This window comes from Sinocyclocheilus rhinocerous, unplaced genomic scaffold (assembly GCF_001515625.1).
Source record: "Sinocyclocheilus rhinocerous isolate Xijiao unplaced genomic scaffold, SAMN03320098_v1.1 scaffold2385, whole genome shotgun sequence".
NCBI lineage: Eukaryota > Metazoa > Chordata > Actinopteri > Cypriniformes > Cyprinidae > Sinocyclocheilus > Sinocyclocheilus rhinocerous.
The window spans coordinates 708,637-727,503 of record NW_015667271.1 but is presented as its reverse complement, the minus strand read 5'-3'; the positions used below and the strand labels follow the sequence as shown (position 1 = coordinate 727,503).

General features: G+C 37.1%; 1 protein-coding gene across 3 annotated transcripts in view; it reads right to left on the bottom strand.

The window, feature by feature from the left end:
- Positions 1-772: 772 nt before the first annotated feature.
- The window catches only part of LOC107733469 (actin filament-associated protein 1-like), a 64,553-nt gene continuing 46,458 nt past the window's right edge, over positions 773-18,867 (bottom strand). For 2 of the 3 annotated variants that reach the window (XM_016545098.1, XM_016545097.1), the window contains exons 6-18: positions 15,822-16,001; positions 12,241-12,333; positions 11,422-11,497; positions 9,319-9,468; positions 7,530-7,741; positions 7,159-7,304; positions 3,738-3,855; positions 3,366-3,602; positions 2,732-2,852; positions 2,062-2,226; positions 1,614-1,804; positions 1,322-1,486; positions 773-1,117 (exon numbers count right to left, since the gene is read on the bottom strand). In XM_016545098.1, the coding sequence (XP_016400584.1) occupies positions 1,091-1,117; positions 1,322-1,486; positions 1,614-1,804; positions 2,062-2,226; positions 2,732-2,852; positions 3,366-3,602; positions 3,738-3,855; positions 7,159-7,304; positions 7,530-7,741; positions 9,319-9,468; positions 11,422-11,497; positions 12,241-12,333; positions 15,822-16,001 (1,881 nt within the window). In that variant the 3' untranslated portion in view covers positions 773-1,090. The remainder of the gene's footprint in view (positions 1,118-1,321; positions 1,487-1,613; positions 1,805-2,061; positions 2,227-2,731; positions 2,853-3,365; positions 3,603-3,737; positions 3,856-7,158; positions 7,305-7,529; positions 7,742-9,318; positions 9,469-11,421; positions 11,498-12,240; positions 12,334-15,821; positions 16,002-18,867) is intronic. The other variant, XM_016545099.1, reaches the window with a different exon arrangement.

The following is an 18,867-nucleotide window of genomic DNA, read 5'->3' as shown; positions in this document are numbered from 1 at the left end:
ACAAGCTTTGAATGATCACATTCTGTAATTTACATTTATCTTAAGACGGATATCCCGAAGCTGCTCTCTACAACTAGTGTGAAGCCCAATGAAAGGCATAACTAAACATCAACAGACAAACACAGACTGGCTTATATTTATTTAAACATTTACAAATAAATACTTGGAAGATTTTGTCTTCCATTAATGGCTTCTTGTTGAAGAAAGAAAAAGACTTTATAGACTTTTAAGTGATTACCGATTGAGACCAGTGAGTTTTGCGCACAATATATTTAGATTGTAAATTGTGGACCATAATCTGAGATGTTCTGTGTTCATGATAACATAAAATCATAATAATAATTCTCTTTCCTCTAGTGTTACACTACCATTCAACAGTTTGGGGTCTGTTATGCTCACCAAGGCTGCATTTATTTGATTAGAAATGGAGAAAAACAGTAACATTGTGAAATATTAGTACAATTTAAAATAACTGCTTTCTGTTTTAATATATTTTAATTCCAGTGATGGCAAAGCGGAATATTTTGCAGCCATTACTCCAGTCTTCAGGAATCTGATTTGATTTGACACTCAAGAAACATCTTTTGTTATTATTATAAATGCTGAAAACAGTTGTGCTGCTGAATATTTTTGTGGAAGCCATGCTACATTTTTTCAGGATTCCTTAATGAACAAAGTTCAAAAGAACAGCATTAATCTGAAATAAATATTTTGTCTTTGCTGTCACTTTCATGCATTTCATGCATCCTTGCTGAATAAAAGTATCAATTCCTAAAAAAAATTATACTGACCCCAAAATGGTATATTGAACGGTAGTGTATATAAATTTGGTTTTGTGGCATTACTGTTGGCCTCTATATGACAAATTGCTTGAGTTTTCCTCATTTGTAAGTCACTTTATAGTCAGATCATGATCCAGGGATAGTGCTATAATGATAAACAGCACCGGGCACCAGACTCAGTCAAGGTCTTCCAGAATTAATTCTGGAAAATAGTGTGTCTATGGTTCAGTCAATTCAATTTCAACATCACTCATATATGGACAAAAATAAATAGATACAGCGAAAATGAAAAGTTAGTGGAAAAGAACTTATGTGCCAGACTTCATCTCCCATTCCTGCAAAAAAAAAAAAAAAAAAACTGCAAAAAAAAAAAAAAAAAAAAAAGAACAGAATGAACACAGGGGAAAATATGCACTGTAGTGTAAACATCTTAAAGTAAATGCAACTTTAGGATCATGCTTTTACATAAGACCCAGCATATGTTACCTGCTATTAATATCTAGTGTGATGAAGAAAATAAGTGTCGTGTGGTTACTGACCTTGGCTTTCCTGAGGACGTGTCCTCGCACAGGTGAGGCTTTCTGTTGTGTCTGACGCCGCAGCAGAGATGCACTGTTGACTGGTAGAGAGCAGGTCTCAGTGTCACTGGTGTCACAACTGGAAATGGGTGAGTTGTCCACCGTTCGCCTCATTAGCACTGGAGACTAAAAACAAACGAGACACATTTTGATACCTGCTTTTCTTTTATCATTTAAAAATGAAAGTGACACAACCCTACAGTTAGTATTACATCATGTCTATGTTAGAGAAATTGTTGCTGTTCTTCCAGACCTGTGGGCTGGAGCTGCCCGTTTTGGGTTCAATGGTCAGGCCCAGGGTGACGCCTCCGTTCAAGGCTTTCTTCAGACTCTCTTTCACCTCCGTCAGCTCCAGTTCCAGATTGACTCGTTCTTCCTCTTTTAGTTTGCATTCATCCTCCACTTTCTTAAGTCTCTCTGTCAAAGATGCCTGAGAGCGCTTACCTGGATGAAAAAAACACCGGGAGAGGTTATAACTGTCATTTTTCAGGATCCTTTAATGAATAGAAAGCTTAAAAAACATCATTTATTTGAAACAGAAAACTTTAGTAACATTATAAATGTCCTGTTACAATTTGATCAATTTATTCTTGCTTAATGTAAGTATTTATAACCTCAAACCTTTTAATGCTATTTTTTTTTCTTATTTGTCATTGACACTTACAGATTCAATCAAACTTGAATCCCATTGACATCCTCACCTGTGTTGTTCTCTATAGCAGTGCGGAGGTCCTTCCTGTCTTTTTTCAGCTGGGTCAGGCGGTTTCGAATTTCCTGCTTCCTCTTCATCAGCTCCTCCTCTTTCGTTTGGAGTTTTTTGGCATCTGCCTCCACTCTGTTTTTCCCGTACTTATACTGATCCACACCTGTGAAGGTTAATGATGCATTATAATCAAAGTAAACCATCGTTAGAAAATCTTTCCATTTTTAACTTTTGGATTCAGTCTTTTCATCGCATTAAAGGCCTCTGAGACCACAAACGCAGATTAAAAGGCAGACAGAATATACAGTATACCACATCCAAATATTTGCAAGTCCACATAAATGGCCACTGGATGGTTAGGATGTCTGTGACTGACTGACTGACTGCCTGTCTGAAACAGAATTTGGGGTGATTGAGTTTATAAAGGAGCATGTCAACAGATCCACTGCTGTCTAACAGCACTGCAATTTCCACATACCGGCATTCTCCACAAATCTGTGTGGCTTCTTTTTCCTTGAAATAAATTAGTGGTGTAATAGCTAGGATAATGGATGCAGACTTAATGTCTGCTTAGTTTAGTTTCAGCCGTACGTCCACTTTAAAAAAAAAAAAATTAAAGACTCATTTTGAGATTATCAGATGTGCTTTTATATGTTACAATCTCTTACTAGAGTTGTTGCGTTTCACTGGAACAGTGCTGCTGATTCCATTGGCCTTTTTGGGCTGGTTCTTGTCCAACTTCTGCTTTGCAGCGAACCCATTGGTGGTCAGGCCTTTCTTTCCCTTGAGCTGATTGGTTGAAAGAAACATGTACAAAAAAGTTGAAACTGATATGTGGGCTACTAACAAACATCTGATATTTAAAGACTCTGATTTCGCTGTTAACACCTGTTACATTTTAAGGGTGTGATTTGTGATTTAGTTCTAAGATTAGCACTTCATACAAATAATTTCACGTAGGTTAGATCTGCAAACCACATCTACTAAACCACACATGTTGCTTGAGGGGACATTTTCTTTTAGTTATACTATAGCTGGCAACAAACCTTTTTTCTATCTTTGGCCTATAAAATGTAACCCAGAGTGAACTAAGGCTTCAGTAAATCCATTCAAGGCCACGGCCACACAGACATGGATATTATATAGATCAAAAGCATTCATTTCTGGAGCTGGGTGGTCCACAATGCATGCACTGTGCTGTGTGTTTATTTCCATTCTGTGTTTGTTAATATTAACTGAAAATACAAATCTGATACAGATATCCATTGTTTGAGATTTACTGTGTTAGCCTTGGTTAGTCACCTGGTTAGTGTTAGTATTAGCAGCTGAGGGAGAGGAGGAAGAGGACAGAGATTTGGTGGAGAGCGGTGTGTTGTAATGCCCTGTGGAAGATGACTGCGAGCGGATGGATTTGGTAGAGTAGCGGGCTGCTAGTTTGGGGGAGGGCATGTTTTCATAAAGATCTGTATTCTCATAATGAGACTCTTCTTTCCACCGACGGTCCCCTGAAGCTGGGGAGGAGTAGTGCGCATCTGGTACCTTCCGTATCGCAAGCGTGCAAGCAAGAGAAGAGCGATTAGAAAAGAAAAAGTGGATCAGGGACAGAGAGGAGTTAGGCAGGATCAGAAAAGAAGGTGAGTATTTAATGGGTTTAAAGTTTGTTCATTTGCTTACCGATCCATTGATGCAGGGCACATCATCATAATGCAGAGCGACCCCTGTGGGACAGGCGTAACCATTGACTGGGTTATCCAAGTACGGGTTTGGAGAAACTGCACGCTTACTGGTGAAACTGTGAACATATACATATATTCATTACTACACATACAAATGTCATAAAGAGAACTTAAACTCTCACTTTAAACAGTAGTGTTGGGAAAGATACTTCAAAACTAGTTAGCTATACTAGAAGGCATTAACAATCAGTAGCTAATTATTAAAAGGGGCAAGTTTGGGGTCACTAAGTTCTTTTATGTTTTTGAAGAAGCCATTTATAGATGTATTTGATCAAAAAAAGCAGTAAAACTGTAATATTGTGAAGTAGTATTACAATGTAAAATAACTGTTAATACATTTTAAAATGTCATTTGATTTTTGTGATGGCAAAGCTACATTTTCAGCAGCCATTACTGCTCAATAAACTTTTCTTATTATTACTGTATCTATGTTGAAAACAGTTGCTGCTTAATATGTTTGTGGAAACAGTGATACATTTTTTCACTGTTTATTAATATAAAGTTTAAAAAAAAAAGGAACAGCATTTATTTAAAACAGAAATATCTTGTAGCATTAGAAATGTCTTTACTGTCACCTTTGATCAATTTAATGCATACTTGCCGAATAAAAGTATACATTTCTTGGAAAAAAATCTTACTGACCTCCACTTTTCAATGGTACTATACAAATATATAAAATAATTAGTAAATGTATTTAAAATAATAAATATATAACAAAAAAATAAAAGTAGTGAATACAAATTGTATAATTTAATGACCGATAAAAACAATGAGAATTTTTTGAATAACCTCAATTACAAATACAAGTTACAGATAAATAGATAGAATATAACTACTATACAACTATAATATTGTTTTCTTTTTATTTATTATATAATAATAAAAAAAAAACTTGCTACGTGTACTGCGTTAGGCCAACTGTGACTTGTCATAGCACTTGCATATCATTGCTCTTTTGTTGATTCTGATTGCTTCCAAAGTCGCTTTGGATTAAAGTGTTTGCTAAATGACTACATGTAAATGTAATATAATATATAACATTGTATTAAATAGCATATTAAATAAAATATTATATAACATTAAATTAATTGTATAAATATTTAATATTTTTATTTTTGTGCATTAAATATACTGTTGAACAGCAGTGTTAGGTTAAACATATATTTAAATATTTATAAATATGAAGATGCAAATGCAGTGCAGGAAACTTTTAATTTAATTTAAATTTATTCAAGAAAAAGTGGTAACATTTTATTTTAAGGACCAGTTCTCACTATTAACTAGTTGCTTAGTAGCATGCCTATTACTAGCATATTGGCTGTTTATTAGTACTTATAAAGCACATACTAATGCCTTATTCTGCATGATCATATTTTAGATCCCTTAATCCTACCCCATACCTAAACTTAACAACTACCATACTAACTATTAATAAGCAGCAAATAAGGAGGCTGTTCAGGGAAATCTACGTGTTCCCTATTCTAAAGTGTTACCGAAAAAGTTACTGGCATGCTAATAAAACATTTTTTAGCAGTACTGGGTTCTCACCAAAACGACTGCTTGGCCAGCTGAATGACATTAGCAGTGGTTTCGACGTCAATGTAATCGTAGTGCAGTGCAGCAGGATCTGTTGTGGAGCCCGTTTCGGCCAGCAAGACCCCCAGCCACCTTCCCATACTCTCAGAGGAGGAGGCCTGACAGGAAAAAGAGTGAGGAAAGATGCAATGAATGAGTGTCAGTGGAATATGAGACAAATAAAGCACTAATCTATGCACTCTCTGCGAATCCACTCTACACATGATACAGCAGTGACATCATTACGAAAGCAAGCCAACCAAACCATCCATCTAATCCCTGCCCTGAGGTCCTGTCTCAGACACATTAATTGCCCCGCAAGAGCTGAGGGACTTGGCACGTACCTCCAGAACAGCCACCTCCTGTCCGTTGCGCAGCAGACGGAAGGCAAAGGGATGTTTGGAGTCCAGCCCTGGAATGACCTCACACCCCCGCAGCGGCAGAGAGGCCATGTGTGTCTTCAGATCTGCCCGGTCCTTGTGCAGCAACAGTTGGTTGTCTTTTAGCTGGCACCAGCGCTCTCTCCAGCGGTTATTGGACAGCACATTCAGATAGCCTGTTAATGAAGGGTTGGGCCAACAGACACACACACAAGCAGAATGTAAAATGTTGAAGATAGAGTTGGGGGAAGAATTATTTAAAAATGTTGCCAGTAATTTATATTTTCAGTTCAGTTTTTAAGGTTAATATTTTGGGGGAAAAGAAGAATTTTCTATTTTAATATATTTAAAAATGTAATTTATTGATGAAAAAGCAGAATTTTAGCAGCCATTACTCCAGTCTTCAGTGTCACATCCTTCAGAAATCATTCTAATATGCTGATTTGCTGCTCAAGAAATATTTCGTATTACTATCAATGTTAAAAACGGATTAATATTTTTGTGGAAACAGTGATACATATATTTTCAGGATAATTTGATGAATAGAAGTTTCAAAAGAACAGCATTTATTTGAAATATAATTTTTTTTAACATTATAGATTTTGTTACTGTACAGGACAATCTAAAATGTATGCCTAATAGTAAATTTGGTTATAAATCTGATCAATTTAATGCATCCTTGCTGATTAAACAGTAGTATATTTGTGCAAAGCACCAAGTCCTATAGAGATAAAACAAGTGAGTAAAATTTTGCAATACATCACAGTTTTAAAAAACTATACAGATAAACAAAGAATAACAATATTATAAAACTGTTAGCCCATATTGATGTAGTATCACATTGTCAGGTCACTACTGCTGCTACTTTGGTTATTTAATAAACTGACATTACATTATCTAACTTCAGTGATTTTCTGAATTTTTTGAATCAGGACTGACAATTGAATTTTGAGATCGTAAAAATATTAACAGATCTACAGTCAACAACTAGAATGCTTCAGTATCATACTTCAGGGGCTATCAATCACTAATGTTAGGACTCTCGTGTTATGAAAATGGCAAAAATCGAGGTATTGTGTGGCTGGAGAGCAAGACAATCCTTTGTTTGGGTAATGTGTTTAAGAGGTGGAGAAAGAAAAAACCTAGACGGAAAAAAACTACACAGCAACTAGTTTTGGCAGCATATCTGAGAGCATGAAAACAATGGGAGCTGCCCAAAACAGATAAAACTAAATCCTGAAATATGCAATTCAAAGTCTTGATATTTACTACCTTTATCTGTCACTATGGATATTACAGACATTATTTAGTGACTGACTTCAGTTAGCTGGTCATAAAGACATTATTACCGAAAAAGTTACTGGCATGCTAATAAAACATTTTTTAGCAGTACTGGGTTCTCACCAAAACGACTGCTTGGCCAGCTGAATGACATTAGCAGTGGTTTCGACGTCAATGTAATCGTAGTGCAGTGCAGCAGGATCTGTTGTGGAGCCCGTTTCGGCCAGCAAGACCCCCAGCCACCTTCCCATACTCTCAGAGGAGGAGGCCTGACAGGAAAAAGAGTGAGGAAAGATGCAATGAATGAGTGTCAGTGGAATATGAGACAAATAAAGCACTAATCTATGCACTCTCTGCGAATCCACTCTACACATGATACAGCAGTGACATCATTACGAAAGCAAGCCAACCAAACCATCCATCTAATCCCTGCCCTGAGGTCCTGTCTCAGACACATTAATTGCCCCGCAAGAGCTGAGGGACTTGGCACGTACCTCCAGAACAGCCACCTCCTGTCCATTACGCAGCAGACGGAAGGCAAAGGGATGTTTGGAGTCCAGCCCTGGAATGACCTCACACCCCCGCAGCGGCAGAGAGGCCATGTGTGTCTTCAGATCTGCCCGGTCCTTGTGCAGCAACAGCTGGTTGTCTTTAAGCTGGCACCAGCGCTCTCTCCAGCGGTTATTGGACAGCACGTTCAGATAGCCTGTTAATGTAGGATTGGGCCGAGAGATTGATATTACAGCCAACAGACAGACCCACAAGTAAAAGGGTCGATGATAGGGTTGGGGGAAGAATCATTTAAAAATTTTGCCAATCATTTATATTTTTTTCATGTTAATATTTAAAATTTTCTATTTAAATATTTTAAATATGTAATTTATTCCTGTGATAGAAAAGCTCATTTTTCAGCAGCCATTACTCCAGTCTTCAGAGTCACATGATCCTTCAGAAATCATTCTAATGATTTGGTGTTCAAAAAACATTTCTTATTATTATCTATGTTGAAAACTGTTTAAAACTGCTTAATATTTTTTTAGGAAACAGCGATACATATATTTTCAGGCTTACGCGATGAATTGAAAATGCAAAAGAACAGCATTTATTTCAAATAGAAAACTTTTTTAACATTATAGATTTTGTTACTGTTACTTTTGATCAATTTAATGCAATCAATTCAATCCTTGCTGATTTTTAAACAGTAGTGTATTTGCGCAAAGCACAATGGAGATAAAACAAATTGAAATACATCACAGTTAAATAAAAACAACTATATAGATAAACAGAAAGCCCATATTGATGTAGTATCTATCGCATCATATGACCCCTTTAAGTAAAGATCATGTTCCATGAAAATACTTTGTAAATTTCCTACCATAACTATATCAAAACTTAATTTTTGATTAGTAATATGCATTGCTAAGTACTTCATTTGGACAACTTTAAAGGCGATTTTCTCAATATTTTGATTTTTTTTGCACCCTCAGATTCCAGATTTTCAAATAGTTGTATCTTGGCCAAATATTGTCCTAACCTAACAAACCATACATCAATGGAAAGCTTATTTATTCAACTTTCAGATGACCCTTATTACTGTTTTTTTGGTCCAAGGTCACATATTGTCCGGTCCTTGCTTCTGCTACTTTGGTTATTAAATAGACATTGCATTATCTAACTAAAGTGATTTCCTGAATTTTTACGACTGACAATCGAATTTTGAGATAAAAATATTAACAGAACCATAGCCAGCAAATTGAATGCTTCATTAACATGATTCACAGGCTGTCAATCACTAATGTTAGGACTATCAACCTCTCTCAGGTGATGACAATGACAAAAATCTAGGTATTATGTGGTTGAAGAGCAAGACAATCCTTTGTTTGGGTAATGCGTTTAGGTGGCGGAAAAAACCTAGATGGAAAAAACTAGACAGAGTTTTGGCTGCATATCTGAGAGGATGAAAACAATGGGAGCTGCCCAAAACAGATAAAACCAAATCCTGAAATATGCAATAAAAAAGCCTTGATATTTACTACCTTTATCTGTCACTATAGATATTACAGATATTATTTAGTGACTGATTTCAGTTACTTGTTCATACAGGCATTATTCTACCTGTTCCTGTATGTATAGGACAATCTAAAATTAGTACTTTTATTCAACAAGGATGACATTTCAAAATACATTAAAATAAAAACTATTTCACAATATTAATGTTAAAATCTTACCGTCCCCAAACGTTTGAATGGTAATGTATATCAAAATGGTATTGTAAGCGCTCACCACACGTTGGGACATCCTCCTCCGCCGATGAGGTCTGTTCATCTGTAGATGGTTTTTTCTTGCCCAGGCTTATGATTTTAGTGATTTTCTTTCCAGTCACACGTCCCACGGTGCCTTTCTGCTCTGATTTAGAGTTCTTCTTGCCTTTGGCTGCAAAAAAAGGCAAATGAGTGTCAGAGTGTGAAATATATGTATGGGATTTTATAAAGTAATATATTATACAGATATGCTAGTTATCTAGAAAACCATTGGTGTTGCAACTATAACAAGGGGTGGGTTTGGAAAATATTTTGTTTGTGGGGTGGATTTGGTGGGAAAAGATTGAATTATGGTAAATGACAAACGGCAATCTGTTCATTTTAAAACGTTAGTAATTTAGGCCAGAGAGTAAGAGGCTGAACTGACAATGACAGGACACGTCTTCAGACTTTTAATCCAAATCCTAAACAGTGCGTGAAACCAACTTCGTTCTTCTCCAAGTTTTTCGGATACTTTTATCTGAGGAGTGTGGTCTGTGGTTAATGGTATTGTAAGAAACAAAAGATCTAGAAAAAACAAACTTAAACATTGAAAGTAAAAGGACACACTGTGGGAAACCGTTCAGGTCACATCCTATTCCAAACCAATGGTGGACAATGTGAGCAAACTAGCAGTTTGGGATCTGGACTGGGTTAAAGTGTGTAAGAAGCTACAGCACAACAAATTACAGGCTTTTCTCCTTCTCAAAAGGCCTACTACAAAAGCAGGTCACAAGCACAAAGAAAACATATAAAGATACAGTGAAACTCTTGCTCTTCTGACCTGTCTTGGTCCAAGCTTCACTGCAGAAGATTACATCTTAGTTGGCGACTCATTTAATTAAAGCTAAGCCCATCTGAACCCAGAGTCCTCTAAAGTTTCTCTGTCTCTGCACAGCAGCCTCAGGCATGAGGCAAAACCCAGAGCCACAGATGCAAAAACCATTGGCGCTTAAAGGACCTATACAGACATAGTTCTTCATTTTATCATGAGGTAAAATTCTGCGATCAGGCTAATATGATTTCACAGCGTCTCAGCAGTTACGACAGCTGGAAAGAATATGACGAATCTGATTAATCTGCTTGGTTCTTTTAAATTTGTCTTCCATCCTTCATTAAAGAAGTGCAGTAGATGGCTGCTGGTGTGGTGTAAGGATATCTAAGGTGCTATCAGACAGAGACAGAGGAGATCAGATAGAAATGGTTCATGTTTCACCTGCCAAGAAATGCTTCCCTAAATATTTTGTAAAAAAAAAAAGAAAAGAAAAGAACTTTCTCAATACCTTTCCATAACCTTACACTTTTACAGGAATTATTATAAGACATCAGCCTTTGTTTATCCGTAGGTTTATCAGAGGTCAGCTGCCATAACTCATGTGAAAACAGCACAGCAGTTACTGCGGCTTGTGGCCGTGATGCTGAGCTATCAATCATACGGGTTTGCAGATGCACAAGTTTTGGATTCCACTCAAATTAGGCAATTCTTCACCAACACGTCTGAGGCAAGGCAGTCTCAAATTGAAAAAAAAGAAACATTTCCACAGACCTGAAACAGATGACCCGAAAAGTTCAATCCCAGATCGAGACAGCGTGGTGTAAATACTAGATAAATAATCCTATTAGATTATTTAAGAAGGATCTCCTTGCCCTGACTTAGCCGTTGTTCAAACAATGGAATTGTTCAAGTCAAATAAACATCCACTTTATGGGATTAAATTTGTTCTGTTTTTTGCTCTGTTGTTTTACCAAGTTTGTTTTCTTAACCAAAAAGTTAATTTCATGGATTAAAACACTAACAAATGTTTGGGTTTCCGAGCACAATACAGCAGTCAAAAACAACTGACAAATGATTGACAAACGGATGCTGAAAATGTTTATTATTATTCAATTTCACTGAATCAACTTATCAACTACTAATTAAACACTGAATCAAATATTTTAGACAGACAGCTATAGATAGATTAGCTAGCTGCTTACCACTTTTTACAGTGTATGCCACAAAATACCCTTCCTTTATATAAAGTAACCCTACATCTGTCGTCTCCAATGATATGGACCAAAAAAAGGACTGAACATAAAAACTCACCTGGATCTTTGCCATCTGAGATGCCATTGTCATGACAAGGCTCTCCATCTGAATTGGGCCGATCGCAGGACAGCTTCTGCAAAACAAGAGTTAGGTTACAGGTATGCTTGCAGTTACAGAGAAAACACGCATTTCAGCAGAAGAATGAACACTCAACGAGACAAATAACAGTGGATTCATTGTTAAATTTAATGATAAATAGTTTATAGACAGACACATTAAATACATACACACAAAGAGTGTAGAAAACTAAAGACCATACACTTAAACCTCTGCAGTCTACCCAAACAAACCTCGAAGCGCATCTGTTTTGCATTAAGTGTGAATAATTAGACTAGGCTCATGCATGCTGTGCCAGTTTAAGAGGTTTGACATTAAACCCCCTTTAGATCTGTCCTAAAAACAGCACACACACATAAACAAGTGCAACATGCGCACGCAGCAAAAATAATGTTGCAGCATAGTGCATATTAAAGAATGTGTTCTAAAAAATGATAAGATCACAGTTCCTCCCACACCTATTTAGCCTCGCCAGCAACACACATCCGTGGCAAGATGGAATTTGGTACGCATATGCTTTTATAGCCCTCCATGCCCTGGCAGCAGAGCCACTGTGCAGGAACACAGAGAGGAGGCGCCTGTGCAGGGTATTGAGGTGTGGTGAAGCTGGCAAGCATGCAAACCACCACACAGTCTCACAATCCTGCATGTAGGTAGACCAGCATGTACTCTGCAGGCATAGTAAATCCACACACCCACAACCACCCACACATACACACACACAAAGTACTATACATAAATAGAATTATGAATTTGCACCTTTTCCAGCTCTGCTTTGTGAACAGGGGAACCAGAGCCAGCTCCGTCACAGTCCACCACTCCATTTCCATTTGAGCAGACTTCCTTCATCACCTTAAAGAGACCACAGAACAAAAAGTTAAAGTGCAAAATAACAGGCAGAAATTTGATATTTCTCAATATCCCTCAATACCTCATTTTTAAATCGTTCTATTATAGATACTGATCAATTTTTCGAAAAAAATATGACATTACCCACACTTTTGCCCAATGAATTTCATGACTTCTCTGGAATTAAGATATTGCACTCTCAAAGATCAATTTAGCTGATATATTTTTATATCAATAAATACAGCTAGGAAACAAATGACATTAACTAGAGAAATTTCCTTAGACCTATTAAAAAAAAGAGCAATTTTCTAGTGAGTATATTTTTACAATATGATTTGAGAATATATGACTTTTCCAAGACGTCATTATTTCATTAGATGTTATTCTTTTCATGATTTTTCCAAGTCTTGAAATTTTATTCCATTTCCCATGGGAACCCTTGAATAATCAAAAACTTTCTTTGCTCCCAGTCAAACAGATGCCACAAACTCTCCACCACCTCCACGTTCTGCCATGCACATGCGCTCAAATGGATTGGGCACGACACATGCAGTTGGAAGTGCAGCTGGAAGGCTGTTACATGCGTCATTGCTCTCGTGGCTGTCTATGCGCTGTGCAGTGGCTCTGTGTGAATGAGATATCCAGAGATCTCCAGACTGCACAGACTCCTCGCCGCCACATATGAGCGTGACCTCACATTACCTGGGGGTAACATCCAAAAAAACCAATAACCATTGGTGTCGAGTGAACAAAGAGAGGAGCTCACCTTTACACACCCCCTTCCCAAACTGCCCCTATGCCAAAGACCAAAATATAACCAAATATTCTTTTTGTTGAGCTCCTCTGAGCATCGTAACTTGACGCAGCACGTTGGGGTTTGGCAACCGGTTTACATAATTGGGCTCACGGGAAAATTGCAGGCTGTGGCCTCACTCTATGGCTTTGACTGCAAAGAAGTGGGTTTCTGGGATTCGCTCAGTCAAACAATCTTTTGTGCTGTGCTAATGTGCCCTCATTAGCATGAATATTTTCAAATGAAGGGTTAATATGGAGAACTACTGCATAAAAATCCAACAAAGTCAAAGTTATAGGTCAAACAAATGTTTGCGGACATTCAAACTTTGAGTCGTAATGTAAAATTGCCACAATAGAGCGTGATGAGAAGCATTCAGTAAGGGCAGTAATTAACAATTTCACACCAATCAGCACACGAACACCCACATACACACTCAGTAGCTGATAAAATGCAACCCAACAGAAAGCAGGAAGTGACAAGAGGAATAAAATTCTCAACATTGTACAGTGGTCACAATCATTGATACATTCAAAAAGAATGTACTCCATATCTTACCATTCCCGCCCAGGGCAGAGACTCAGATGACAAAAAAGAGAGAAAAAAGAAGAACGAAGGGAAGAAGAAAGACAGGAGGTGGAATTTCCCCAGGCCTCTCCAAAAGTTCAGAACAGAGGAGCTACATGGAGAGAACTAATCGAATAAAGACTGGAAGAGAGAGAGAACAAAGAGGAAAACAGTGCAGAGGAGAGATACAACACTAAAAAGAATTAAAAATGAATCATGGAAAACAACAAGTTAACACTTTCCATAAATAAGTCATTAGCAAATTGGATAAAGCATTAACGAACCAGACGCCTGTGGGCTTCTATAATGTTCCTCAATTTTGTTTGAAGACATGAAGTATTCCATTAAAGCTCAAAAAAAGTTTCCTTATCGCCTAATATTCCACTCTTTTTAATACTAATGGCTTCCATATAAACCATTTAGTTCCACCTTTAAAAACTAAGTTTAATTGAATCAGTGCAAAACTGAACACATTTAGAAACAATCTCATCTTGTGAATATTTAAAAGTGTTTCAGTGGATTATTTACTGTGTTATTAATGATCTAATGTCTACTAGTGTCTAATGATTTAATCTAGAAAAAAAGACAATTAACAAGTTAAAACAAACACACTTTTTAAAGCAATTTCACTTACAAAGAGCAATTTTCTAAATGCTATAATACAAATAATAAAAAAATAAACTGGACTAAACAAATTTTTCACTTTTCCAAGACTTTTAATGTTTTCATGATATTTCCAGGCCTAGAAAACTATAATTCTATTCAATTTCGATTTCCCATGGGAACTCTGCAATAGTCAAAAATCAAAAGCATTATTTGTCTCCAATTAAATAAAAGCCACAAACTTGCCACCACCTCCACATTTTTGCCATGCACACTGTGTACATGAATGTAACACAATGCAGAATGTGGCTGTCAAGTCATTCACTTGTGCTCCGCTTCAATTGTAACCATTTTTTAAAAGTGGAAATAAACTATTTTATATGAGAGACATTAGATGCAGAATTGAAAATAGTGGAATATTCAAGTTTCTTTGGAATAAATAAAATACCAGGTTATTACTGGTTTAGAACATGCTTCTTTATATTGGGAATGAGTTGCTGGGTGTGCAGTGTGTGCATGAATGAAACACAATACAACAAATCCCTCCAAGCTAGGGTGGTTCCTGTTTATCCCAAGCAGAAATCAATTACTTCAGTATGTTTTTAGTACACACGACACCTGACCAAACAGCGCAGAGCTATGCCCCCTTCCTAAACAGCAATTACAGCGGTTGTTGCTTTCCCGGGCTGTATATTTGCATAGTCTGATGTCCACACCCACATGAAGCTGCTGTACAGCTCACTGCATGTGCCTTCCTGCCCGCAAATCAATAAACAGAAGCTCGTTACCACATGGAATCATAGTAACGGAATAAGAAAATCTAATTTTTTTTGTTTTTATAAATGAGACTGTTGCAACGAATGATGTCTTTATAAACAGTGCCACCAGAGGAGTGATGGACAGCAATGAGGGAAATGCTATTTTCATCAATCGTCCATTGACTGCAGCTGGTTTTGATGATTTTTGTGCAGTATAAGTTGCTTTCAGGTTATAAAATAGTAGATCCATCACACGAGAGCCCAGAGACTTTCACTAGCACTTTTCACGATGTTTGTGAAAACCAGATGTGGAGGAAAATGGCTTTAAATAGATATAAAACAGACTATCAAAGTAACAAGTTATCAACAAGCACAATCTTCAGAGTCATTAAGATTAAAACCCTTTGAACTTAAACCAGGAAACACTTTTTAGAGTTTAGGCTCACACGAGACTTGCGCATGGAGGTGAAATTAACTGTGGGTGGGTATAAAATATTTAAATATATTGAACAAAGATGTACTAGTATGTATAGTTCTGTATTTAGTATGTACAGAGCAACCTGCTTTTAACCCAACACACCCAACTGAACACAAACACTGAACAGCTGGACCTGAGGACTGCTACTGCTGGTTTGTTTAACTTCTATGCTGAAAGATGAGCATATCCATGTAGTTCACCAGAAAAACTCGCTGTTTGACAGCTGGTTTCTAGATTTTTCATAATTGATCACAATCCTATGAGCCTAGCACTTTTTGAACTGTCTGATTACCTTTAGCCACTCTTCGGCCTGTTCTTTGCTCTGAACGGCAAGCACCAGAGCATCAGCTCCCTGATGGACTATCTTCAGTTCATGCTTCTTTTTCTTGCCGTCTTTGGGAATGTGTGTGATAATGCAGCCAGACAGGAGGAGCTCCATCTGTGGAGTCTGGTCTTTGGAGGACTTGTAGCACTTAGAGAAAGAGAGATGCATTAGGGAAGCTGTTTAGCTTATAAATATTTTCCTCTGAAATCATTTTGTTTACACACTACAACAGAAGCTGAGTCAAACCAAGCAGAATCGCTTAGAAATAGAAGCAATGGGAGAGTGGGGTAAGATGTGCCAGTGGGTAAACTGAGTTACACTGATAATCATGCAAACTGTGCAGAATTTTCAAGTGACCATACATTTAGGCAAATCATATACAGCTTCCTGTGATTATGAAATGCACATAAAATAGATAAGGATGAGAAAAGTTGCATTTTTATTCAAAAAATAATAATAATTCTCCATGTCAAGGTACTTTTTTACATGGCAAGTAAGTTACATAAATGTAAAATTTCAAAGCAAACCTATTCAGAATTAAAAATATAATTACTTATGTAGAAAAGTAAATTGTTAGACTAAACATTTACCATTAATTATTAAATTATTTTTCCTAAAATAGCTCTGTGGGGTAAAGTGTGCCAGATGCTGTACTATTGCAACTTAAAGTAAGCTTTGCCTCCAAATACATAAAATGCTATTGCAAATTGTTTAAATGTCTTTTCACTGCATTAAAATAATCTGAATATTAAAATGTTATGAAAATGTGAACAATGTGCAATACTATAAAGACCTTAGCATGAAATTTATTTTACTAATTAACTCTTTCCCCGCCAGCGTTTTTGAAAAAAGTTGCCAGCCACCACGTTTTTGCTGATTTTCACAAAAATTTCATGGCCCCCAGAATATTTTGTTGTATGAATATCTAAACATGCAATACATCAAAATAAAGATCAGACCCTCTACTTTCAAACAAAAAATCTGTTTTATTCTAGCTTCAACACTTGAATGTAGGAAGGTTTCATAAAAATAGCAACATTTTGAGCAAAAAGCTGAGAAAATCGCATTTTTATCAAATACTACATTTGGATCATATTTAGTAATATTATCAAAGCAAAGATGCAGTAGATGGCTTCCATCAGTACTCCCAACACTTGTACAGGCCTTTACCACTTCCTGGATTGACATTTCACTCTATAACATTAGGCAGTTTTCACTTATATGCGGTTAGTGTTGATGATGGTATTATTTTTCATATGCATAATATGCATACATATGAGATCGCTCATTTCTGCGTCTTCCTGATCTGTGTTTTTGATCGGCACATTCAAGACTCATTCAGGAGATGCATAATAGCGCCCCCTAGCATGTAACAGTGAAAACACGGAAACCTGGAAAATTCCATGTTTGGCAGGGAAGCGTTGTCTCATGAATAACAGAAAATTCTGTGTTTGGCGGGGAAAGAGTTAATAAATTAGCAAATTGTCCCTGAATCACTTTAGATTGAGAAGTTATTATATTGCTATGGCCTGTTGTCCGCTGACAGGTAGTCTCGCATAGCCAGACCTTCAGACTGACGGCTGAAGGTCTGGAATCCATGGCAGCTTTCATTGGCCAAGGATAAGCTCAAGCATTTGTCAGAGTATTTAAAGAAACGCTAGCAAATCAAGAGCCCCTTCTACAGTATCATGATTTGATGCTGGCAAAGACACAAGAAAGAGCAGCGCCCGTCCTGTTTGAGAGCTCTTCTGTCATGTCTGGCTCCTTCACTCTTCATAATAAGTTTATCTCCATCTTGAAGGCAGATGTTGTGGCTTTTACGCTTGGAGAAAGTGGCTCTGGGGTTCAGTGTTAGTGTTAGTGTTGGGGTAACGTGATCCAGGCATCCAGCTCAGCAGCTTAAGCAATCGCACGTAACTTGACTTACAAATCTTACAGATACAAATCAAACTAGCCTATCCTCACACAAACGTTCAACCATACATTCACTTTTACTGGTTTCACATTTTAGTGGCTTAAGTGGCTCTTGGATTTTGTGAGCAAAGAACATTTTAGTCCTCAATCTGAAACTAATGATGATGTGTTAATGACAATGACAACTCTAGTTGTAACTAGAGTTATTATAGTTAACTGAAAGTAAACCATTAACTCTTTCCCCGCCAGCGTTTTTGACAAAAAAAAGTTGCCAGCCACCGCCAACGTTTTTGCTGATTTTCACTAAAATTTCATGGCCCCCAGAATATTTTGTTGTATGAATATCTGAACATGCAATACATAAAAATAAAGATCAGACCCTCTACTTTCTAACAAAAATCTGTTTTATTCTAGCTTCAACACTTGAATGTAGGAAGGTTTCATAAAAATAGCAACATTTTGAGCAAAAAGCTGAGAAAATCGCATTTTTATCAAATACTACATTTGGATCATATTTAGTAATATTATCAAAGCAAAGATGCAGTAGATGGCTTCCATCAGTACTCCCAACACTTGTACAGGCCTTTACCACTTCCTGGATTGACATTTCACTCTATAACATTAGGCAGTTTTCACTTATATGCGGTTAGTGTTGATGATGGTATTATTTTTCATATGCATAATATGCATACATATGAGATCGCTCATTTCTGCGTCTTCCTGATCTGTGTTTTTGATCGGCACATTCAAGACTCATTCAGGAGATGCATAATAGCGCCCCCTAGCATGTAACAGTGAAAACACGGAAACCTGGAAAATTCCATGTTTGGCAGGGAAGCGTTGTCTCATGAATAACAGAAAATTCTGTGTTTGGCGGGGAAAGAGTTAATAAATTAGCAAATTGTCCCTGAATCACTTTAGATTGAGAAGTTATTATATTGCTATGGCCTGTTGTCCGCTGACAGGTAGTCTCGCATAGCCAGACCTTCAGACTGACGGCTGAAGGTCTGGAATCCATGGCAGCTTTCATTGGCCAAGGCCCGCCCATGAGGCCGTTTGACCGACGTGTCAAACAACCAATCACAGTTCGTTTCGTTCA